General features: G+C 40.2%; 1 protein-coding gene across 1 annotated transcript in view; it reads left to right on the plus strand.

Annotated features, from left to right (window-relative positions):
- The first annotated feature begins 6000 nt into the window (after positions 1 to 6000).
- Positions 6001 to 26845, plus strand: part of LOC132265458 (small conductance calcium-activated potassium channel protein) — a 61174-nt gene continuing 40329 nt past the window's right edge. The window contains exons 1-4 of the mRNA XM_059766162.1: positions 6001 to 7082; positions 20101 to 20635; positions 21255 to 21590; positions 26167 to 26268. Of these exons, the coding sequence (XP_059622145.1) occupies positions 20114 to 20635; positions 21255 to 21590; positions 26167 to 26268 (960 nt within the window). The 5' untranslated portion in view covers positions 6001 to 7082; positions 20101 to 20113. The remainder of the gene's footprint in view (positions 7083 to 20100; positions 20636 to 21254; positions 21591 to 26166; positions 26269 to 26845) is intronic.

Here is a 26845-nt window from a genome sequence, read left to right on the forward strand (position 1 = left end):
AGTTTTTGGAGTCTTTAACTCAATTACTGGTAGATTTCAGTCTATTGTTCAGTGATAAGAGTTTATCTGCAAGTTCAGAAGCCACCACAAGTAAAATCATGCAGACTGACAGCCTGTTTGTCAAACTTTGTACAGATTCTTCTGACTCCTTCACGACGGATTTCGCTCCGGAAGCGATGCTTCAGAACTACCAGGAGAAGATCGAGATTATGGAGCACCCAGGTGATGACAACTAGTTGACGGGGATCCTGACGATTCAGCCTGAAGTTAGGGTTAGGCGAAGTGTGGAGGATTCGCCAGGCGCCTTGGTTCCATGCACGCACGCCAACTGTGAGAAGCGCTTCAAGAATCACTGTACAATGAGTAAGCATCTGTTAATTCACGGACTGCGTCGCCACAAATGCACCATTTGTGGCAAGGCGTTCTTTCATAACTACGCGCTGACTTATCATCATCGCGTGCACACTGGCGAGAAGCCCTTCGCGTGTCACTTCGCCGATTGCCAGAAGAGCTTTAGGACCAAGTCCAGTCGCGCGGTTCACGAGAGGATTCACAAAGACGAGCGTCCCTTTAAGTGTCACTACTGCACAAAAAGCCTTCAAACACCCAGGATATTGCAAAGTGCACATGAAGAAACATTTGAGGACACAGAAGATGCTCAAGGAAGGCAAGTAGGTGAAATAAAGGAGAAATTTCGTGCTAAAATGAGCTATTTTTCATTCACACTGTCCAAATTAGCTGTCGCCTTTGAGTTTCCGCTTCATTAATTCCTTGGCGCTTTTCTTCAATTTACTTTTATAAATTGTTAGCGGTTAAGAAGGTCACTTTAGAGAGTGGAAGCAATATAACGCTTGAGAAGTAATATTCTTTATATTTCTCCCGGGCTTCGCCTGACGAATAATCCGGCTTGATAGGAATGATTTTTCATGGTGATTTATTCGCAAAAGAACCTTCTTCTACCTCTCTAAGATTACTGACCCACGCACACACACAGCGAAATCCTTTTCCAATTCTCTCAATCGCCAATCGAACAGCACTTCACGAGTTTTGATTCCCGGCGAAAGCTCATGAATTGAGATAAAAATCCCTTCTATAAACTTCTATAAATAAATCGATGGTCCATCGGCGATAGGGTGATTTTCACAGTGGCTGAGGATGTGCTTTAAATATCCGCTGAGGCGGAATTTACATGGAATAATCGACATTGTAAATCAATCATGAGAAGATATCTTTGCATCCCGCATTTTGGCTCTTCTGTCTAAAAGCGACATTGTTGTTTTTCTCCCCCCGAAGATAAACACTTGGCGAAGAAACTGTGCGACGAATAGAAAAGTGACTCTTTTGGCGGAAAATCCAAGGGGGAAATTTTTGTTAGGGACAAACATTAGGGACAGATGTAGTGAATAATTAGCATTGCAGCGCATGAAATCTTATGCTTAAGTCGATAAAAAGATGGCTATTCTGCTGTGCGAACAGCGTTAGAAATTTGTAGACAAACTTGGACGTGTGTCAGAAAGTGGTGTACAAAATTCAGTCCATTATCTTCCCCTTGGGAAAATCCACGACGTGTCTTTGCATTTACAAGACTTCCTTGTGCGCCAAATTAAGGCGCGCGTCATGGGCGAAAAGGGAATTTTTGACTAAATATATTCAAGGAGAGCTTCAAGGGCGTCAATCAAGGGATGAGATGACAATATATCCGAAAGAGGGAAATGCGTGCCTCCATCTTTGTCAATTACAGACAGATATCCGTCACCTCGACTTGAATTTCTCTTCATCCCCTCTCGCTTTGCCAATGGCAACGGTTCACGATGAAAATGTATCAATTTCACTTTATCCTCTGCTATCGCCTCCTTCCACCCTTTTAGCGCAACCCACACGCACGCAATAATTGTCTGAGCATCTCGTGTGCGACTGATGGGGTGAGCTTTTAAGCTCAGGGATGATTCTTGACGAGAACTTGACACTGTATATCTCTGCATTTGCGGAAATGCTCCATCAGGAATCATGTCCACTCTATCAAATCTCAAGCTCTGGGCGTCCGACTGTGATATTGCTGCTGATGTGAAGCATCTCCAAAAATTGTATTTGTCTTTTTCTGTAGTGTGTAAAATATGATATCGAGTGTATTGAGAATTTTGGACGACTTTGCCTTGATCTCTCTCGCTGTCGTTCAAGGCAATCAAGCGACTGGCGCCTGGTTTATTTATAGAAAATTCAACAATTTTCCTCAAATTTCCCTCGTTATGAGCTGCCTAATGAAACATGCGATATTAAATTTCACAATTGAATTCTGATAATTTACTCATCCACGACAAATAACAGAAAGCAAATTTATATTGACGATAGGAAATTCATTTCATTGGAAAACAACACGAATATACATTGGAAATTTTAAGCGTCTCTGCGTAGACTATTACACATCACTGTGATAAAGGTCTGCGGTTTAGCTTTCACGCAGTGAAGATGTCCTTAGAAATAGACAGAGAATATGGAATTCTCAACACAATAAGCCCATTACGGAGTGGTTTTGCTTAAGTGACACTTTGTAGGTTGTCAGAGTGCGCGACAAATCTATTTCTGATCATTCTCTGCCATTAAACAATGAAAGCTATCATGATGAGCTTTTGCCCCGGAGCTTCGATAAATTGCATCGTTTTTTGGCAGGGCGGAAAGCAGAGTTCATGTGAGGCATAAAAAGCGTATGGCGAACCACAAATGGATATTGAATTTGTGGGTGTGTGCATGAAAAATGACCCTGAATAGTGTGGTGAAATATTTAACATATGTGGTGCATTTGCAGAGGGTGTTTATATGCATTGAATATGAGGAAGAATTGTGTGTATTAATGGCGATTAATGGGTGAAATTTGACAGTGAAACATGTAAATAGAGGACCAAAATTTGGCCTGAAGCCACGACGAAATATGAAAAGCCAGGAATAATTAATGCACTGTTTGGCATTCCTCCGGGCTTTTTCATTACATCAACCATTGTTATGTACAGCAAGTGATGACAGCGGCGGAGAGTTTATGTTCTTCTCCGCCACACATCATCTGCGAGTCGCCGTAATCTCATATTAATTGACTACACACAGTGTTGCTCACTATTGTCTGTCTCTGATGATGTTATGGTGTTCAATTGAGGGTGAAGTGTTGGGGAATTTTCATAAATTTCACTGAATGAAGATGCTGAGAGAGAAAAGTCTGTATAATTTCGTGCTTGTAACTTTCATTGATTTCCCAAATGCCTCAAATGAGTGAGAAACAACAGAGAAATGCGTGTTTGTGAATGTGTGTATTGTTGAGAATCTTCCTTCGGGGTTTATTATTAAGAATGACGACAACGGTGCCAATGATGATGAAAACATGAAGACGATGGCGATGTAACAATTGCAAACTGCCATTTCGCAGTATATAAATACCCACATAAGCATGGAATGTGTGAAGATGTGTTGAGGAAGAGACGCATGAACACCATGAAAATGAATATAAAATGCCAATATTATTTAATAAGGCGCTTTTTGGTGTGAATAGAGAGAGAGAAAGTAATTTTCTGGCAACATAAACACGATGAGTTCAATTAAGTCGCGTTGATTTAGGGCGAGAGCAAGATCTCTCAATCAATGACTGAAGCAGACGTGAGAGATTGAAGCAAAAATCTCCCATGATAGCGGTTTATGTGGAGGTTTTACTTTCATGTTGCTGCCACACATGTGTCTGCATTTGAGGGTGTCAGACGGGAGAGGTCAAAGGTGCTCTCGCAAATGTAGGCCACTCACCCTTCCGATCGACTTCCATTTTCACCATTCGGAGCTTCAATTACACAGAAAATCACCCTTCGCCAAGCGGGAGCTTTTGTGTGGCACGTCTTTGATATGCGTTCACCCACTTGAAGGGTGGCTCGTTGGGTGTCAAGCGCACGCGATGAGGTTATCCCCCCCCCCCTCCCTGAGATGGGTCAGGAATATTCCCTGATAAAGAAACACAATAATGAATCTACCAAATTTGACGATTGCTGAAGAATTTCCTCCACAATTTCCCGGCTACGTGAACCGTTTTTCACGCCTCGTTCGCTAGAGTGAAAATGATTTTTCCAAATGAAACAATCTTGTGTGATTTATGAGGAATAAATTCGTCAGTTTTTTGCACCCCTTTCACCAGAAAGACTCTTCACACTCCTTCGGAAAAACGCTAAAGCGGGAGCTTTTTGCGATTCGCGAGAGTTGCGATATCTGCAGATCACAGATTAGAAGCCATTAGTCAATCCAGAGCGCAAATTTAAATTTATTAAAGACTATTGCTATACACAGTGAGCATAGATATATTGAGCTCAATGATTGTTGCTAAGCGTCTGACAAAGCGGAAGTGATTAATGGAAATTAAGCGAAGGCGCATTCACTTAATGTCTCTATCTGGCCCCAAAATCCAAAACTCCATTTCTCCATCGCATTGCCACTGTTATCTTGATGAACTTTCGACCACCACCCTTTGTTCAAAATTCTGGCAGTGCGTGAGCGATGGAAAAAGCTCTGCACGGTGAGGAATTTGTGGCGGTGCGCTTTGTATATAGACAGAAGGTGAAAAAAAGTGAGTGAAAGGTAAAATAAATCTTGCGCGCTGCCACTTTTATCCTTTCTATATCTTTTTTTATGCGCCCTCTCGCTCTTTCGAAGGGTGCCTAACGAAGTGGATTATAACCTGCTATACAGTAATATAAATAATGTCTTCAATTTTCTACCTCTTCCTCGCGCTCTCGCGCGCGCTCTGCTTTCCTTGCACATTTTGTCCATTCAATTCACGCTGTGTGGAAAGAGCGGCCGGTGGCTGGGTGTATTAGCGTGTGTACTTTTTACATTGTTGCCAAGAGAGAGAGAGAGAGAGCGAGAGAGCGAGGGCGAGAGAGTGGAAAACGTGCGCCGAAGAGCTTTCGCCAGTGGAGGCGCCGAGTAGATTGTAGGTATCATGCTCAAGTGAGTCAACGTGTGTATTTGAGACGAAGTTCCACTGGCGCTTGTCGGTCAAAATCAACACAAGAACGTGCGCGACTGTGATGGTTTGCCGTGGGATGAGAGAAAATTGTGGACTGTTTGAGGAAAAGTCCAATGGCTGTGAGAGTGAGATGGCGAAGGAAGAGGAAAATTTTGTGGGAAAGGCGAATGAGAGCCGATGTGGACCGGTTGTATTTTCAAAATATACCATTATAATCAGAAAAGTATACAGAGAGTCACTCTCTCTGTCGCTCACTCTCTGAGTGTGGAAGATTCTCTGCTCCAAATAGACTTTCCACCACAACTACATGCAATTCCCACTTTCAGTCCACACGAGGACGTTGAACACGGAGGAACGAGGAAAACAGTTCATATCGAGTCTCCTAACAATTCTGAGTGTGTCTCTCTTGGTTTTTCTTTTCTCCATATCATTTTTCAAACACTTACGCCACATTCACAGTCGTTTGGCTCTGTGCTTCAGCACGGGGACTTCTTCGCAAGCATCCAGCCAACATTATAGGAAAGAAAGAACCATAATCAGTGTGACTATCAAGCGATCAGTTTCTCTTCAGTTCTAAGCCGCAGATTACAGAATTTCAATCTGAGCCAAAAAAAGTGTGAGACTATAAAAAAAACAGGCTCGATTCGGCACGCGAAAACCACACACAAGGCGATAAAAGCAATTTTGAATAAAAATTGTAATTTCACGAAGCGATAAAAAGGAGTTTAACGATGAGAAAGAGATGTGAATAATTGGACTCTGTGTGGAACAAGTGCGTGGAGAAGAGAGTGTTAAATTAGTGGAGTCAATAAAATTGCGAGAAAAGTTGTACAAAGAGGAATTTAATTAGGCACAAGAATTATAATTAGAAAAGCAGTGTGAAAAGGACTTTTTCACACCCTTTAATAAGTCATAATAATCTATCAAATAGTATTTATATAAAATAAAAATAGCACAATTGCAACCCTCACTGAGTCTGTTCTTCTCCCCTGTGAAATATTGTGGACCAAAAATTTATAGACAATAATTAATTCTCTTTTGCATCAGTAACAAACATAATATCAGCGTTTATTGAGACAAAGTGTTAAAGGGCTTATCCTCATCCCGCAAAGGAATATTAATACGACAAAGAGGAGGAAGATAAATTTGGAATTGCGTGTAAAAATCCGTGTAATTACTCCGACATAGTATTTTGTGTGTGTGTGTGGTGGGGAAAAAATCATTAATTTTCTTAAAGTGCTTTTGTAAATTGTTCCCTCCGCCAGTCAGGAAAGGCGAACATCACATAGAAAAGGTTGTCACGATCAATATTTACAAGTTTTTCCCGTACACTCTTTTCAATCCCGCCCAGCGAGCAAAAAAGAGCACTAAATAAGCGACTAGAGAAGTTTTATACCCCAATTGTGACCCCAAAAGTCTGTGTGTGTAGCATTAATGACTCTGGTGGACGGGGTGATTTTTTCGAGAGTCAATTTCTCTAATTAAACGAAAAATACTCATCCGTGTGAATGGTGTAAAAACTGAATTATTTAATCAACATAAAATCCAGTGCGAGAAACTTTCACATATTTGTGTATATGTAAGGCAAAGAAAGGGAGAGAAAAACGTTGAGCTGTGTTCAATGCAATTGTGACATATCATGTCGAAAATGTGCTTATGAAAATCATCCCTGAAGGCGTCAAAGGACAGCAACATAAACAAATCAGGAGGCAACAAATTTTTCCTCAAATCCCATTTTATCGCATAAATTTATCTAATGAGCGGAGGTGGAAAAGTCAAGCGGAAAATGTGAGAAACAGTGCGAGAAAAATTTGTGTGCACAAATTTTTTCTTCGCCAGAAGGGAGTGTAAAAAAAATGCGGAGGCGATAAGAGAATTATGAGTAACGAACTTTGAGTTGGTTTTGTAGTTAATTGTGAGATTTATGAACTAAAATAGCCACGGTGAGATATTTTGTCCGAGATAGTGAATCGGAGCGCAAGAAAAGTCCGCCAACGCTGTGTGTGTATCCAGCAAATGGACACAAATCATTAATCAAAATAAATCGACCAAAGTGATAAAATAAAACATCCAACTATATAGCCATCAATTGGTGAGTTGAAACATTTTTTCAGGCCTCGCACAAAATTGAATTACACATCCAAATTGAAGAAAAACAGAGGGTAGAAAAAATATTCCACACATGATTGCGGGTATAAAAGCACCCAAGTTCGATTTAAATGCAAATGGGGTGGAAAAAAGCTCAATTCCTCAGCCCCATCAATAATCCATATGCACTCTTTATTGCTGCGATACTTAGTTTGCTAGATTAACAGTCGTTCGCTGGTTGTTAAGCGTGCAATATATCTATCGATTTATTGGGAAAGGGAAAATATGTATGCACAATTTTAGCGGGGACTCATCAAAAATATATGATGTGCAAAGACATGCGCTTCTCCACATCGTTTGGAGTGTGTCTTCAGCTTTTTTTTTCAAGCTTTCAGTATAGTGAAAATTTACAGCATGACTTTATGGGATATGCAAGAAAGACACTCTTCTATTTCACTCTCTTCCCGTGGCACTTTCGTGAGTTGAACTGATGCTTTTGAGCTAGATTAGATCAACATTGTACTGGATTTTCGCATTAAATTCATATAGTTGATAATTCAGTGCACGAATTTTCAACCTTTCTGGCCTAGTTGCTAATGGATCTCTCAATTTAAATTATTCCTCCGCATCTTGTGCTAATGTATCGTGAAGAGTTCATCTCTGAATTTAAATGTTCCCATTAGTCTTCACGCTGTTACACTTTGATTGCTCCTCCAACGATAAAACGTGTTAGATTGCGCTCTTTAGCTCACACTAAACACATCTCTCAGTACAACCATAAGGAGCAAATCTGCATTGTATCTTGTCGCCAGTTGCAGCAGAGCAGCCTCAACTCCGTGTTGCATGTAATGTGAAAGAAGTAAAGTTGAATTTTCTCCCCCTAATGGATTAGTTGGATGCAGTGATTTGAAATTCTGGCTCTGGTGAGGATTGAATTACAAAGTAACACGAGAGTGACACTACGAACTTGCGCTTTGAGCGGACAAAATAGCCAGAAGAAGTTTCTTCCTGAGTGTTCCAATTGTCCTATCAGAGATGAAGCCGTATTGGAAATGTCACGAGCGCGCGCGGGTGGGAAATGGACACTTCTTCACGGTCAATTGACCCTTCTAATGGGAATTCTCACATGGTTTCACATTGTTATTTAAATATATCCATTTCGTTGTTCTCTCTTTTGCTGCGACTCACTGGGAGTTTTGCTGTACTTTCGCCCCCACTTTTCCCACCATCGAGATACGCAATATGAAGTTTTTGCGTTCAGGATGTTTTGTCTGGGGTCTGCGCGCCAAAGAGGGAGGCAAATTGTGGGCTCCAGCCGAGGCAGAGCTCCATGTAATGTTACATTGTACATAAGGTGTGTGTGTGTGTGGCTCAAGGGAGGTTTTCCCAAAAACACATGATCTGGAGAAGAAAGTTCGGGTGTATATAAAATATGTAAACATGTTCCTCACATAAGCATTGTAATAATGTGCCGTACAATTGAGAAATTCAATCAATTTTTGTTCTTACACTGGAGCACAGGGCTCTGAATATTACCTAGATTCTCCGCACAATATAAATAGATGTGAAAATCAATAAATGAAACACAACCCAAAATTCACACACAAAATGTGTATTTCACTGTACGAATGGGCAGGAATATATTTCTCTTTTCGTGGACATAGACATGAATTTATCATATATATTTCTCAAATTGAAAATTCTCACTTCATATCGACCTGTTTTTCCGGGGAGAGCGCGCACTGTGAAAAGATCCTCACTTTTTTTTGTCAGTGGACTGAAAAATAATTAAAAAGACACCAAGAGGCAAACACCATCAGCAAATACACTTTGGAGTGGAAATCTCAATTTATATATTTTCACTTAATTGAAAAAAAAGAGCAAAGAATCAAATGGAATTTCCTCCCTTTTCACCATAACGCACTTCAGCTTGATTGTATATATATTATAGAAGAGAGAGAGAGAATATCATAGCCTTTCCAGGGAAGTGGGTTTTCGTGCCTTTGGTGAGGAAATTAAAAGTTAAAAGATAAACAGATAGGAATAACAAGTCCTTTTGCACTGACAGTGGGGCGGTTTCTTCGTCATCAACCCCAAAATTTCACTTTCAACCAACTTCCTCACGGCTGAACACATCGAGGGGACAATAATTCACTGAAATATTCACACAGGGATCATTTTCGTTCGAGATGTGTGTATTAGTGGACCTTAATTCCGTCCTTCCTATGAATTATATCTTAGATTTGGATTTAAGATATTAGCTCATCCTCTTGAGACGCTGAAGGGATTACTTAATGATTTCCTACTCTTCGCAATGAGAAGGGCTTTCTCGAGGGCACTTCGAAGGGTGTGTATGTATAGAGCCTTTGCCAATTATGAATTATATATATTTCTGATCTTTTTGGCGAAATAAAAAGCCATCTTTCAAGTGCCGCTCAATTTGTTGAATTACAGCCATAACAAATATTGCTTATTGAACAAATCATTCTTCTATGACCCAAAACGGGAAGATTATAGTCGGGAGAGAAAGAGAAATTAATGGTCGTTAATTTAATGCCACACTCTAACGATTTTATATATCATCAGCCATAAAGAGTGTTTGGGAAGTGTTATTGTTATTGAATGCTATTCGCGTCCTCATGGAAGATTCATCTCAATTTCTGAGTATCAAAAAGAAACAACACGCCCACTGATGATGACAATTAATTCCTCTCAAGAAGCACCTCAAGCAGATGTTTTCCATGGAAAATGATATACATCTAATTGGGTGAATTTTCTGGGAAAATAACACTCGGCGCTGTTCACATTTCCACAAACACTCTCGCTCATGTGACGCGAAGAATCTGCTTGTGACACTGCACGAGAGGTATTCGCCCCCCGGCGAGCTCTGTCGTCTTGGCTCTAAATGTCGATTATTAGCATGTGTATTTGGGGAGAAGACCTTAGATAAGAAGTTACACGTTGTGTGCTCGTGAGGAAATGGAAAGGAAAATGCGCTGCCTGTGAATATTTTGAGCAATTATCATTTGACTTTTCCCGCTGTATTTCGTTGGCATTTTCACAAAACACTCTTCGGCGCTTCGCCTTCTGATTATAGCATTCCTCCTCGTGTCGTCACTTGATTCACACCGCGCATAGAATGTCTTTCCTATGAATATCAACACTGTGAAAGTTGCCAGATATTGACTCTGACTGGGTAAACACTGGCTGTCTACATATAATTAACGTGACTTCCACAAGAATCTCAATGCCTGAGGACTTTCTCGCCTCTCTTGTGGCAAAGTGTTGGAGCGCAAAAAACGAACTATTTAGTCTTCTCTCTAAAAAAAGCATCCAACTCACGAGACAGCAACAATAAAAAAAGCAGAGCGTAACATCTTCTGTGTTGTGTTATGGAGAGGGAGAACGCAAGCGTGTATTTCCGTCGTGTAATTTTCATCGCGACGGGAAATGAATTTTCTATGTAACATCTCCACTTCTATATAATTGCAAACCATATTGTGGATATGAAGTCTTCACTTGCCAGTCGACAGAGGGAATTTCCGTCGACGATTTTTTTCATTTGTGAGCTCCTTTTCGCGCTCCCTTTCCACCCCCAATTTTCCACATAACACACTCAATTCGTCTTAGTTGCTTCCGGAGTGCGCGATAATGCCAAGCGAGCGGGATTTCTGCGGGGAGGGTGAGAACAATTTTGACACATTGTGATTTTATGAGGGTCTCTCGCCAGTTCTTTTTTCATCGCCCTTCCTCGATGGCTGAACCGAGAGCTTTCTGAGCTTTTCTGCGCGCGATGAAAGGTTCAATTGAAGTCTCTCACACCCCATTGTCTCGCCTTCCATTCACCTCATGCTGAGAAATTGGTCACATTTCCTCTCCCTCTTGCCATGTCTATCAAGGCAGTCTGTCGGGATGATGATGTTGCATGACTGTATTTTCTTTTTATGCCACTTCCCCACCCGATGAGGTGCTTATTTATCCATCCGACTCACCCTCCGGTCTCTGCGGTCTGTCTGTGATGTGCTCCTGACTTGCCCGCAAGACATCCCGGGAAATCTGAGAGCAGGTCGAGGGGTTAGGGGAGCACTCGTTGTGCCAGGGGCTTCTAATTTGCACGAAAGAGCTCTTTCTGTAATCCGTGGGTAACACAAAATGATATCGCATTCCCGTAACCACACAACAAACTCCACCCAGAGAGAGAGCACTAAAGCACTCCGAATGGGTGGGATTTTTGATGTATTCCACTATAATCTCTGCTCATATTTTCACCCTTCAAAGTTTTCACATTCAACCACACGAGCTGTGCTCGAGATGCGGGAAAATGTGTGTCAACTTGTCTCTGTGCTCTCATGCTAAGACTTCCAATGACCCGCTAAATTTTAATTTCAAGTCAATGTCTCAGATGTTTCATGGGTTGTGAAATATTAGTCATGTGATTTTAATTAAGAAGACACACTCCTTGATGGCATAAATTTAGTAGGAGAGAGAGAGAGAAGATAAATGTGAGACCCTGAAGGATTTTATCGTCATTTACAGCCGTGATATAAATTTCGTAACAGGGTTTTCATCCACACATCGCAATGTTAATGAGTGAAAATCAATTTTGCAATTTGCAAAAATTCCATTCACGAGTCGCATTCGGCTGTTTCAATGATAAATAGGAAAATCAAATTAATTGCCAGTTTAAATACTCTGTTGTGTATTTTGGTGTCGATATAATAGCTTGGGTTCCAATGAATCTGATTGAATTCAATGGTCCAATTATAGTGCCGGCACTCGTTGCCAACGTTGCAATTTAGTCAATAATTAAGAAGATAGGTACAATTGCACAAAGTTTCATTTGCCAGCGCCATCAAAAGAGAGCGCAGCGCAAATCAATAAAGTTCTTTGTGCTAGCGCTGCTGGCATTTCACTGAAATCCAACTGCTAAAGTTCACTAACTCCACAAGCGATGTGTATAGTTGTGTGCAGGTGAAGTTTGGCGTTTGCAACTTTGATGGGAAACCATGAAGTCACATGAATATATTTTGACAAATTGATACCGATGCACTGCCATAATAGGATGATAATTAATTGAAAGCATTGCAGGTTATTAATTGCAAATTGAGATGAGATTATCCACCTCTTTGTGCTCAGAATCACACGCAATTGCGTCTCTCAGACATTTTGCATGGATGATAAACAATATACAATGATGGTCTGCCGTGTGTCTGTCGACACACGAGCGTGATAAATAATTAGCAGAGGAAGAGACAGAGAGAGGATGCGTGGCAAGTCCTGCAGTGAAGTTGAGTGAAATTCTATCAGGCGATCTCATCTCTCAGTCTGTGATGATCCATCACGATACAGAAGTCACTCACACCTCAGCCGAACGGAGCGCGCCTCTTTTATTCTAATAATAAACCACCGACGGTGCATAAAGAGTCCAATTCTCCCCAGAGGAACAGATGTTTAATTAGAAATGAGGCACTTTTGCATGATATTTGCTCATTAATCAACGAAAAGAGAGAGAGAGAGAGGAAAAAACATGGAAAAGGGGTTGAAATGAGGGAAAGGGTGAAAGTGTTATTCACTGAATTTTCACTCTATCCAATGCGGTTTGATGATGACGGTGAACGAACGGGAATGTATAGTAATAAAAAATAAACTGAAGGAAAAATTAATAGGCAATTCATGTGCGCCAACATGCAAATAATTTTCCTTCTAAACCTCGCGCGAGAACATCCTGTCGAGTTGGGCGATTTCTTTCAAAAAAAAGCACACACAATCAATATTACATGAGAAATCTTGACTTTCCATGCCAATTTGATCACGTATGAAACGTACTCATTACATATACAATTGCATTATTAAATTACTGCGCGAAGGAAATTTCCCTCTTTCACTCTCTCTCTCACTCCCTCCAATTATCCTGTCAATGAGCAAATTGATGTGATTCACTTTTCGTACAATACACCCTCATGTTCTCTGGCGCCAGAGATCTTCCCGTAGTCTTATCACTACACCACTCTCCATGTGATAAATATTAAATTCATTTGTCGCTCTCAATTGACCCATTTTACTGACACTCACACAGACGCTCGACAAGAAAATGTCCTCCTGCCACTTTGCGGAACGCAATAAGTGGATTCTGAGGATAGAGTTACCCACTTTGGTGGCATCTTTTTTTCATTCCAATCACCAATTCCGCCCCAAAACACGGTGACTTTTTTTTGTGTGAGGCGGACAAATTCAAATGCCACGCGAATTCCCATCGATTTTCATGCTGAGAGCTTTTGTGGCTGCGAATTAGATTCTGTTGGGGAAAGAGGACAATGAATTCTGCAGAGATTAATGGACTTGTGAGTGGCAAAGAGACGACAATGTGGCCTAACGAGATATGCAAAATGCAATAGAGAAGCTGCATTTCGTTAATAATACCTTATATGATGAATCTAATAACAAAGGATGCCTGTCTGTCGGACAGTCGCTTGTTAACTCTCACCATTTTGATGTGAATAGAGAGAGCGGGAGACTAATTAGGCTCCATGGCGACATGGTTTCAGTGCTTCTTCCCCGGGAAAAAGCATATTTGCATACGTTAATTTAACCCCTTAAATTGTCAATCAATCACTTTACGGAAGAAGCTTCACAAAATTTGCCTCAAATGTCAGCTGCAAATTTAATTTTAGATCCAAAATCGAATATTTTCTGAAATTCCGTCCATGAATGGAGATAAATTCGCAGTGTTTCCTCATAGAATTCATCATTCTTTGTATGAGAACAAAACCCAGATTTACAGCTTTCTTGCTTCACATTCCTTTAATGTGTAAATGAGATTTTATCCACTTCAGTGAAATAGCACAGATAATTTGAGGGTTTTAAGGACTTCTTTGTAATTGGTGACACAAGATAGAAAATGTGAAAGTTAAGTCGCAGTTCAAATCATTTATTATACGTATTTGAATTCCGAGAAACGGAGTCTCAGAATAGATAACATTTAAGGAAGGGAGAAAATATCAATGTCTCCCAAATCACACAAGACATTTTTGACAAATCGGAGGAAGGATACGCTGAAGTGGGCGCAGGTGAACTTCTTCTCCAAGGTGTCATTAAAAATACAACAAATTTTTGGTTACAGTAGAGTGAAAATGATATTAAATATTTTACTCGCAAGTTGAAGTTGGCAAATTTCAAAATCATGCTGCGGAGAAATTTTCTCTGGTTTCACTCACAGAAATTACATGAAAAGTCTATTTATACAGTCTCTCTCTCTGTCGCATTAAAATTTCATCAACAATAAAGAATTTTGTCATTTATGGGCGTCCACGCGGGTCAGGATAAATTTTAGAGTACATATAAATGTCCCTCTCGTGGCTTTATTTGCATCAAATATAGTCATTTTGTGTCTCCTTTTGTCTTTGCCATTAATGTTGAACGTGGTGACAATTTGGGAAAGATATGAAAAAGGTTTTCTCGCGTTTCACGATGCAATATGAATTTTAAATGCACAATTCTCGAATGAATGTGTAATTTTGGATGATAAATTTGATTAAATGCATACATTTTTCCCGGGGCGAAGATGAAAGACGAGAAATACTTCATGCATGCATGTCATATTATTTTGCACTCTACTGAGAGATATGAGTCCAAATATATCAAGTGAATTGTGAATTTTTCATGGCGAAATGGAGAGGAGCAATTTAAGAGAATGAAGGTGAAAAGGGAGATTAAAAAAAAGAGAGAAAATGTGTGTGCCGAAACCCGCGGGGAAATGAATGGAATTGAATTGAAATTTTCTCACATATGTCGAGAGGGACAGAGGGAATGGAATATTGCGGGATGCTCTCTAAATTAAGCACCATTTTGGTGGCCTTTTCCTGCTCACTCTGCTGGGGGAAAACGCGGTCAGAAGATACGATGAAAATCGATTAGCGTGCGAGACACATTTGGTAAAAGGTGTTCCGAGAGTTGAGAATACCAAATACCAATAGGGGATTAAAAATTAAAGCACATGCCCCCTTGTATTGGGGCTCTCGTGGACTCAGTCTGTCCGGTGGACGCGTTACACATGTAATTTCCACCAGTTTCTCATGCTATATACATTATTTACAACACAGAATCGATTTATGATATAACAGACAAAACAGGGAAATTTCATTATCTCTCCTCCGTGTTGGAAAATTCAGCTCTTCACCTCACGTGTTCCACATTTGATTGTGAATTTAGAGGCGCACATGATTGAAAATGTCATGATTAGAGCATTAAAAAATCACTCACAACTTTTTTCTCTCTTTGCATTGCATTTTGTGGCACAACAACGTCATTTGAAGCGATCATCAAAGGCGAAAAGCAGTCCACTTGCAATGTGGTGTGGAAAACACCTCAATTAGACCACCATTTAGTGGCACAATAAATGTATACAAAATTGTTGGATATACTCCAATATGCCGTGCTAAAATATTTCCCATTATTGCACATTTTGTCGTGTGTCACAGTCACATCCGTCGTTCCTATTTCGCTATTTACGCCAATATATATTTCCTCTGTCACACATATACTTTTTCCCATAAATTACACGAAGGGAGCGGAAAAGCGTCGGTCAGGGCGAAAAACCACCCCTCCGCGCGACCGAAAAAAGGGAGATGGCAAAGTCACGAAGGGAGTGGAAAATGTTGTGCATCAGCCTCATTTCACCAGCCACAAATTTTAGCTCATTTCACAAAACTTTCCTCAAAAAAACATTAACATATAACGAATGAGTTTCACGTGGAATTTATGCTGATTCTAATGGGGTCATTCTCTTCCCTGTAAAGTTTCATAATCTCATTTCACTGTGTTTTAATCCACTGTGCTACAAAACGTGATTGTGATCAGCATTCGCCAGTTGTACTGCCATTAAATATGCAGCACAGAGTGATCATTTTGCTGGGTGTGTTGAATGTGTTGAGAGCAAATTGACAGCTTTCTATTATGCACATGATATTCTGGTCCCTCTGGACCAGAGTGACAAAGTTCCCAATGCACTTTTCACATAACTAAAACAGTGTTCATTGTGAGGATTGACACCAAATTTCACTCAAGAGATTGCCGCTTAACCTCTTAATTATCATAGGGAAATGAGAAAAGTTTACTTGAATTGTTTATTTAAATAGTTTGTGCATATTCAAGAGACAAATTGTACCATTTTCATCAGAAATATCACTTGAAAAATCACCAGAAACTTTCTCTTAATTCCAAAATTGAGTGTCTTGTACAGGACAAATTGAAATAATCAACACTTGCTTCATCCACCGAGATACTGTTAAACGAAAAGTTGTACAAGATGATGAGGTTGAGAAAGTTTCTGTTTGCACTCTGGCAAGAGCAAAAGACAAACCATTTCCTGTATAACAGATAAGTATAGGAAATGTTTACGCACTTAGACGTCCTTTTTGCTACAAGTCTAGGCAAACCATTTGCGAACGTGACTGAAATATAGTCACTTCATTTGCGGAAATATGTTTAAATCCTCGATCGTGATGCAAATAAAATTCAGATTGAGTGCATAAAAATGTCGCGGATCGTAAAAATTGGTTTATCGCCTCGCTGGAGAGTTCTGGTTTCGTCAATGTGATGCAGAATCCATTGAATTACTCCACACAAATGTAGTTGGTAAATGGATAATATTTGCTACAAGAAACTGTACAATAACATTACTTTGTAAAGTGATTTGTTGTTGAGCGAATTGTTTACAAAAACTTGACAAACTTCCAGAGCTTTATAAAACAATAAAGAGCTTGTCATTATTCGCAACATAGTTGCAAAACTTATAAGCTTCTAATGGATTTCTGTAGAGCTTTTAAGTTGTAAACCTGACAAGACATTAATTTTTCCATGTATTTTCGCTACATAAATTCAAAAGGATTTGCCTCGCAACGGTACTAAAGGAAATCAGAGGGAATCTCAAAGGGTTTTTTTTTCTTTTCTTTTTACTTGAATCTTCATGACTTTGGGCAAATTTTCATGTGTATTTTCGTGGAAATTTTCCTTCCACCGCCGGCTTATCTATCGACCAAGTTGGGGTGAGCACTTTGGGGTGGGAGGAAAAGAAACCCCGTCTCTCTCTTGTACAACTTACTTAAGCATGTACATGTGTCTCAGGAGGAGGCAAAAGCCAGAAGGGATATTCATGCTGTTCTGAAGAAATATTGCGAGGACTTTATATTCCGCAGAAGAGCAACTCTGACGACACGGCATAAAAAAGCAACTATCGAGACGTGCGCGGGCGGGCAAAAACTAGCGAAGGGGGATGCCTTTTATGAAAGTGTGCCAAGTGTGGAGATACTGCACATACACCAAGGCGAGTCTATCAAACAAACAAATCTATATAAAATGCTGGGAGTTTCTCGAAGAAGGTAAATTCTACCTTTCGCTCCGGCACACACACACACACTGTGACGAGGGTTTGGTGTGATATAGAGAGGTTTGAAGGGTTGTTTGGGGGTGGTGACCCACTGAGGAAATATTTGAAAACTCACCTCTCATATGTACCATATGTATGGGAGCCTCGCACAATGTATGACATGGACGTGAATTCAGGCTTGGTTGGGCAAGGTTGTGAAGAGTGGGAGGTGACTGCTTTCTCATTTTTCCACCCCTCCGGTTCTGCCCCTTTTGCGCCCTCGTGTCGCCCAGAAACAATTGGGATCATTTGTTGTTTGTGTCAAATTTTCTACAGCCAGATATATTGAATTTCGCTGAAATATTTACCAGAGGGGGAGAAAATCCAGGGAATATCGCAGCCAAAGACTGTCTCAATAAATCGATTTGGAGTAAACCTTTAGTGGCTCCATGCACGCGATGCTGTCCACTAATGGCAAAAGTTGGTGTGCTTTGCGGTTGGATATTTGCCATCATAATCTCTTATCTGAAATCATCAACTCTGGCTCAGCGAGCATCTGAATTGCAATTTCTTTTTGGGAACGTCTTTCTTTAATTGAATTGAAATTGCTCTCCAATTTTGCCATATGTTTCAATTTTATTGAATTGAACACATTCCAACATAAAAGCCTCTATTTTTCCGCCACAAAATTCCAAGCATTTTCCCTAACACTATTTGGCATGACGGGTGTTAATTTAACTTTGCAAATATTTCACAAAGAATTTTCATTTACCACTCAGTGAATTTCCTCGAGTGTCTGAAGGAGAGGCAATTGTGTGGTATTCTAGAAAGTGAGCATAGATTCCGGAGCGCAAGTAGAGAGGATCAAACAAGATGCACTTGAGTTGGCTCTCAAAATTCCTCCCTCATGCTTGCAAATCAAGTGAAACGTCCACCGAGTGCCGAACGTATTGCTTATATCGTCAATATCAAACACACTCGTATTCTTGTCTCCATGGGCACTGGAAGAATACAAATATCAGCCCCAGTGAAATGTGCTTATTTGTGTGCCGAAGCACACGTGAAGAGCTCCCATGAATGCAAGAAAATGCGGGGCTTGCACACAAATATGTCCCGCATTTGTTGGATCCAGAGCTGAAATAATATTTGACGATGCATTTGCATGCGATGCGATGAGGAAAGTTCTCGTTTTCCCACCGCACAGAGCATTGGAAAGCTCTGTGTCGCGACCTTTTCATGTGAAAGTATGCTCGTCTGTTACATACACACATTCATTTGCATCCCCTTGACACTGAGCGGAATTTACTTTTAATTAACAGACAAATCTCAACGTCCTCTTTCGGAGTATAAATAAAACACAAATCTGACTAAAAGGGTATGTCAATTTAGCGGGTCAAAGTATATGTGTTTTTCCACAAGATTTTACTGAGTCAGGTCGTTTATTCCACACAACAAACAAAGGTCGTATGTACATTTTTTACAGGTGGAAATGATTTTTCCGTTTCAATTATTTTGATGAGAAGTGGAGCTCTGGAAGAGGATTTTTTATTAAGCTAAAAGCACAATAAATTAACAAAAAAAAATTGTATCAGTATTTCCAGTAAATTTGAAGATGATTTTGGTTAATTTTCCCTCATAAAATTTCAGACCATAAGCTTTAAATTGTTGTGTGAAATTAAATACAACATGGTGATAAAAACATAGAGGATATTTGAGTTTATTTCCACTGAACTTCACAACACTTTAGTGGGTGATAAATGTTTCACTGTTTATTTAAGCATAGATTAATTGCACAATTGTCTTAACATCTTCCTCTGGATCTGTTGCACTTAAGCTCCCGAAGAATCCACAGAAGTTGTACCATAAATCTCGTAGTCAGTACTAAATCACTGTATATTTTGGAATAAAATATGACAAACCCTTTGGCAGAGTTCTCCATGAGAAATGCCCCATGAATTTTTCTAAGAGCTTTTCACCCCAACTTCAACTGTGCGCTGGGGGGTGAAAAATATCACATTTGCAAAACACGCTGTATTTTTCTTGAAACCGTGGCACAATTTGTGGAGTCAGAAACAAAGAAGAAATGTTGTAACCCAAAGGAATTTCCGTGTGAGAGAGAAAGGAGGAAGTTTAAAGAGTGGAAATGCAAAAATAATGGGGAGAAAAATAGCGACATTGAGAAATCTCAAATGGTGAAGTTTTCAGTCTGTGCCCAAGACACCCTTAGAATTCTTGTGCGAAGCAATCGAAAACGATGAGGCGACACTTTGCGGTCTGCGAAAGTTACAAATTCCCAAGCTGAATATAATAAATTGCCGGGGATATTTTATTTTGGGACATTGTGAGTGGGGAAAATTGGAAAAGTGAGTTGAATCCCCAGGAGAGTCTGGGAAAAGTTTTTCCTTCCCTAATTATTTGTCACGCCCCTCGTTTTTTGAGGGCGGATGGGGGAAGAGAAGTCTTGCATTTTGAAGGTGTTTCTAATGAATTTAATACCTTTTCCTGTGAGCGGTAATTTAATTATTATTGACCTGTCGTTTTTTCCCTGGGTAATCTATCATGAAATTTAATGGTGGAAGAAAACCCTTATCAGCATCCTAATGGACACTTTCCCACTCAATTATCTAATTTCCGTTTCTCCTCTTTTCTCTCTGGATAGATCAGCGGAAAAGATGTCTCTGCACAACGAGCCGGACAACGCGACGAACTCCGGATACGGAAGCTCAGACGAGACAGCCTCGCTGCTGGTCATCACGACTCCGGCCACCAAGACAACGACCACAGTAACTGTGACAACGACTTCCGCCATCATTGCCAAAGTGGCCTCCATCAATGGGCCCACCACGAGCGCGGCCTCCGCCAAGCCCGTGCTCATGCGGCAGGACCGCACGTCCACGTACCTCACCAGCCCGCAGCTGTCGCAGACGATGGGCGGCTCCGAGGAGAGCGGCGGCAACGAGGAGGAGCACGAGATCACGCAGATCCGCTCCGTGCCCGACCTCGAGCTGCAGTGCAGACTCGAGGCGCCCGTCATCTCCGTCTCCATGACCAACGCGGCCCACGAGCACCGCGGCTCCGTCAGCGGCTACCAGCTGGCGCCGCACTCGCGTTGCCGCGCCTGCCGCACGTGCGACCGGCGCGCCTCCACCACAGCCCCGGTGTCCTCCCTGCACTTGGCCCGATCAGCGTCGAAGGTGAGCAAATACAGTTCGAATACTTCAATTTGAATCTCGCGCTTCCGACAACACAGTTCCAATGTTCAAAGAATTAGAGTCTTTTCATCAGCTTGTCTTTCTCAATACCCTCCAAAATTTCAATCACGGAACTTTGCAAAAGGTCGATTAACGCAAATTCTCCTAATTTAACGGAAAATTCTTACCATATCCCCAAGCTATGGAATTTTGTTATACAATTTGATTGCCAATCGATTTGAATGAGATTAACATAAATTGTAGCCAAGTTGTGCTGTAAAAATACACTCGATGAATTGATTACTGATAGAGAATTGTTCTTAATTGAGCCCTTTGAAGCTTAGAGACAGAAAATACATACATTATAAAAACATCACAAGGATAATTTTAACTAGAATGCTTTTAACCTATTTAATCAGATTGAGTTTCTTTGCGCATCAAAAGCGTAAAAAGCGAATATAAAAATAATTAAGAAATTGAAACGATTTTTAAATAGAAAATTCGAAATTCTATTCTATAGTGTGTAATTTGTTTAGTTTTCTGCCTCTTGCCAGGTATTGAGTTTGAATTTCAACCGTTGTCATGATTCTCATGCATGTTTCACGAAACATCCAACCCTTAGGAGAGCGTTCGCAGTGTTCTCCACGGGACACATCTGGCGCCAGCAGGCATGAGCGTCGGCGGTGGGAGTCCTGGCTACATCCACCAGCACTCGGCGTCCGTGCCGCCGGTCTTCATCACGACGTCGCCCAACTCCGGCTCGCGCATCATTCGCCAGAGCTCGCAGCCAGAGGCCAGCACCGCGGCGGTGGTGTGCTGCGGCGGGCACACGTGCGTGCATCCGCACTCGGTGCCCACGTCCTCGCTACGCCAGCTGCGCGAGCCCGCGGCAGAGGGCATTGCAGGTATTGCCGCCGACTCGCTGCGAATCAACGGCGCCATGCGGCCATTCAAACAGGTGAGCGCACGCATTGTCGGAATGCTGTAACTCCTTGGGTGATGTGTGTAGATTTTGCATTGTGCGACTCTCTCTCTCTCTCTCTCTCCGTCTCTCGCCGTCTCGTTCGGAGGAAGCGCACAGCCTTCAACTTGGGATGGTGTCTCGGATTGAGGGGTTTATCAGTTTTATTGTGCATTCTGAAATTGCACAGAAATGCGAATAACTCAATATTAAGGGCACTGTGCACATGTTCAATGAAGGGAATAAAACGTTATAAAAAAAATTGATCTTTACAAAGGGATTTTCTTGCGATGTTTGCAATCATAACTCAAAGAGCTATTTATAGAAATCATTTAACATTATCCATGTGTCTATGCTTACCAGCAATAAACACTGCAATGGTGTCTAATAAAATATGCTCTCAATTTGCTGAATTGCATCTTGTGAGATTTATGGTCACTTTTGCGTCATCTCCATCGGTATATCGTAAAGAAAGGCATTGTCAAGGAACCACGTTAAAAGAGGTGATAAAAATTTCAGTAAACTCCACTAGACAAAGTCAATATTTCGCATTTGAGAAGCACACTTGCACTCGCTGTTGTCTTTTATCGACAAACGGCATGACCAAGATGAATTTTTCAATGAACAACAAGCCATTATGGCAATCATGTAAATAGCTTATGATCAATGGAAATCAATCATTTGAAGCTTGACATTTTAAATCCCATAAGTTCGTGTTTTACTGTAATGTGTGTGATTAATATTTGTGGGATGTAAGTTGATGAATACACAAAAGCTTAAGTGAGTCTCTAATGAAAATTGCCCTTCTTTGACGAACCACTCTTGATATGGTGTGTATTTCCCAAGAAACCCACGTCATTATCGTGAAATATCTAGAGACGTTTTAATAGAATTTCAGAAAAATAACTTCAGGCGAGTTATATGACTCTATTTTCCAGCGAAACTCTTTACAAAAGGCATTGGCAGAAGGAGAGAAGGTCGTTTTATCAGTGAATTATTGATAACCAATGAATCCCATATTGTTATATGTGGGTTCTTAAAATGTCTCAACTCCATATGGTACAAAAAGGAGCTTACTTAATGTCTAGAAGAGAATTCACTGCCGTAATTTCCACCACAATTTTACACAATGGGGAGAAACTTTTGGGCGAACAATGAAGTGAAGTTCTAATTTGTCTGAAATTAATGACTTGAAAAGTGACCGCGTGAATTGAATGACACTTTAAGTTGGCAAAATTTATTCGCAGATCGAACAATTCTCATTGCTGTGGAATTTAGTGAAGTATTTCCGATTTGTAACGATAAATTAGTCATGAAGATCATAAATATAAATTGGCACAATTTGCAATTCAATAGCATAATTTTGATGATTGACTAGAAAAACTGTCAGTCGATAGGTGAATTTCAGTCGAAACAGACATATTAATATCAGTTGAAAAATCACAAATGTTGGACATTTCAGGAAAGTGAGTGAATTTTCAAAATTCTTTTTGATACTTACATTTCTTGAGTGTTTCAGGCTTTGAGCTTTTAATATAACACAAACAGTTCCTCAACAGATGTTTACTGTACACTTGAATGATTCAAATTTCTCCCAAATGTGTAGTTTCTCCCTTGTCTTCCAAACCACCGAAAACCAATTTATTTTATCAAGACGACAATCTCACTGACAATGCAAAATAGATCAATTGCTTTCAAGCTTTTCCGATACACCGCAATTGCCCAATATTGGCTGTATTCAATTTTTTGGGCGTTTTCCATTGCAATTTGCTGTGCAGATCCGGGCTGACGTTTTCCTGCATAACTTGGCTTTCCTGGTGTGCATCTCAAAAATAGACATCCCTTGAAAGCCACACATCGTTATGCATTTTAGAGTGATTTCTCCTCAGACAAAACCACCGAGTCGGAGGCTATTTTGTGCAGGAATTTCTGGGCTTCCGAACACACACAACATGTGAGATAAATTTGACGAGGAGATCACGCGAGAGAGAGAGAGAGTTAGTGTGTGTTGTGTAAAGACAGAGAATAATGCATTTAATAGGGGTTAATAACCACACTATTGAGCATGACTAAATAGTGCAAGCGAAGAGAGTCTATTATGAGCATTTGAAGGAAGCCAATGAGAACTTGAGAAAGGGTGAAAAGTGCCCCTAAAGCGGAACTCATCAGAAAATCAACTTTCGTCCCATCTTTGGCTGTGTTATATAAAAAGTTGTTGTGTTGTGTGAGATTCTTTCAAATTGTATATTTTATTTTTCAGTGAGTTTTTGTATACGAATTGAGTGCAAAAACCGTCCCTTTTTCTGCCTCATTACTAACCGACTTGAATGGAGGTTTTTTTTTCTTCCTGTATAGTTTTCTATTCGCAGTTTTGCATCATTTTCCCAAATAGCTACAAAAGAAAAAAAAAATCTTCCTCCATCAAAGCCATAATGAAGCTCATAACATGGGCAAAAGAGAAGCAATAGTGAGAGGTTGTAAAAAGATGTATTCATTCATATTCACAGAACGTAGAAGTGTTGTGTATACAATTTTGTATCTATCTTCCTCTCTCTAAATTTAATTTTCTATTCCACCGGTGCTTCGCGAGTACAAAAAAGCCAGTGAAGAAGCAATATCAAAAAGTATATAAAGAGTTTATTAATAGTGAATGTATTTGGTGGCCACTTGACGCTACTATTTTTGATTTGCTCAATTTTCCTGGCGCGTTTTCCAACCTCTTTCCATCTCTCGTTGCGGAATTCTACATCTTTATCATGAGAGATGATATTTGTTGTGTATTTTTCTTTCTCTCCTCTTGTCTCGCTATATCGAATGATACACAAATATCCCGTCCTTTCCCCGCCCAATTTACGCCCCAAAAAAAAAAGAGATTCCCTAACAATATTCCCATGAGAGGTCTTCCATGTATTCATATCTCTTCTTCTGGAAAGGCAGCAACCAAGGAGAAAAAAAAGCGAAACTTTTCTTACGATTTCCAATCCACTCTCTTCCCCACACTTTTGCTGGCATAAGTGAGAAAAAAAAATCTTGAGTATTTCTTTTCCTATCATTTTATGTTTTTCTATCTTTCATCGCTTCTCCCTCGAAAATCCAAACCGGCGATGAAGTCGAGCGAGAGAATATGGATAACAGAGACTTGATATTTTCAGTGTGCGCTTCTCAATAAAATCTCCCACACCTTCGCAATTTATCCCACCTGGCTCTCGAGAGCACACAACCAGAAAGAAAAGCGCACGGGCGGGGAAAGAAAAACACACACGCGGCGCAATGATGAAAAACTAACTCAAAATAATTTAACTCCATCTTGTAAGTAAATTCTCTCTTTCATGGTTTGTACATATTGTTGAAAATTTGTACATAAAACAACTTGATTTTTCGCACTGGGGTTCTTTTTTTGCTCTGTGTGCGTCTTACTACTCTTGATGATGCTGCCGATGAGCACAAGGAAGATTCTCTTGTGGATTTTCTCGTGGGTAAATGTTTGGGGATTTTGAGGTGAACACAAAATTGCGCAAAATACGCACAGCAAAAAGGAAAAGAACTTGTGTTTGTGTGTGTGTTTCAGCTCGCAACAATGAGAGGAGTTGTAAAAATCACAGTCATGACGCTACAAATTGATGGCGAAACACCTGAGCAAAGAGAAAAATGATGCGGGATTTCCTTCCTGCCAAATCATACTGAAAATTCTGTTCATCTCAACCTTTTGTTTGACTCACACGAAGATGGAAATATTGTGCAATAGGATGTTAAAGCCGGGGATTTTGGTGATGATCTTCTCTGAATTTGTGTGCATAGAATAAAATACGTTTAGCATCATCAAAGCTTTCGCGTGAACTCATAAAGAATAGATTGTGTGTCGACAATGTTAAACTGAATGCGGCAAAATATAGCTGCACATCCATCAATATTCTTGCGTGAAAATTGCTCCTTTGAGTGCACTTACAAATATGCAAATTGTGATGGAATTCTGCTGGGAAGAGTTTTCAATGCTCCGCGCAAAGAAGAGTTGAAGTGAATTTGCTTTCACTCTGGCACAGAGAGTGATTTTTCAAAATGACACAAAAACCTCCCGAGAGAAAAACCACAATGAAAGGAGGGAAGAGACACAAAAGGCGAAAAAAAGAGGAAGACGATGGAGTAAATGTGCGGGAAAAGAGGAGAAAGCTTCCCATATATAACATATGCATATAATAGAAGGAGTATGAAGAAAGACGCGCACTTCTCATAAGGCAACAAAGTGTCTTTTGTGCGTTGAGAAAAAAATAAATTGTATCACATTGAAATAACTTCTATTTTTGTGTCACGTCAATTTCACAGAATTTTCTTCATCTTTGGCTTAATTTTCTCTGCTCCTTTCATTTTTCTTTTCCTCGCTCTCTCTCTCCTTTGTGATTCTGGCGTGGAGTGAAATTATAAAATTGTATTAAAATTATGAGGATGAAGAAGGAGCGCATTAATGTGGGCGTCTTGTGAGAATTATGAAGACAAGAGAGAGACTGATTTGTAGTTGAACAAGAATGATCATCTTCTTCTGGTAAAATACTTCTATTCTGTTAATTTCTTGCTATAGGGTGTTCTGCTGTGTCCGCAAACACTGTCGCAAAGCAGACGAACGCGTCTCCGACGCGCCTTCACCGAGGCCACCAGCGATACCATGCAATATGTTAGAACGGTACAGAAATTTACTACCAAGTCACATTATTCAGAGAATTATATATATTATTATCTTCATTTTTTTCTTAGCCACACCTTTTTGCATCTCCGCATATATAGATTACAATTTTGCAAACATTTTCTTTTATTTCATCTTATATATCAGAACGTGTTGATGTAGTATAAAAAAAAATGTTGATTTCCCAATTTCAATTAATTGTGTTGAGCCAGAAATTCAACTTGGCCATTAAATTTTGTGAAAACACTCCATAATATTGGAAGTTCTTTGTGCTGAGTTTCAGAAAGAGAGAAAAGGAATTTCTTGGCTTTTATATTTCCTCCCCCCCACATTTAGCTGTTGCACAATTCCCACCCCTTTATTCCAACAGAAAAGACAATAAATATTAGGACGAGAGGAAACACATTTTTGCGATATAAATTTCCCAATTAATTGTTGCCATATTTTCACACACAGAATGAGAATCATTTTCCATTTTAAGCAAGCACAACACTGGTATAAACGTGTTTTTAGGAAGTGATTTATTACTATTGCTCTGGTTGTATCGCTCCACTCTTTTCCAACCCCCTCAATCACA

The sequence above is a fragment of the Phlebotomus argentipes genome, unplaced genomic scaffold (genome assembly GCF_947086385.1).
Source record: "Phlebotomus argentipes unplaced genomic scaffold, Phlebotomus argentipes genome assembly contig_2, whole genome shotgun sequence".
In the NCBI taxonomy this organism is placed as follows: Eukaryota; Metazoa; Arthropoda; class Insecta; order Diptera; family Psychodidae; genus Phlebotomus; species Phlebotomus argentipes.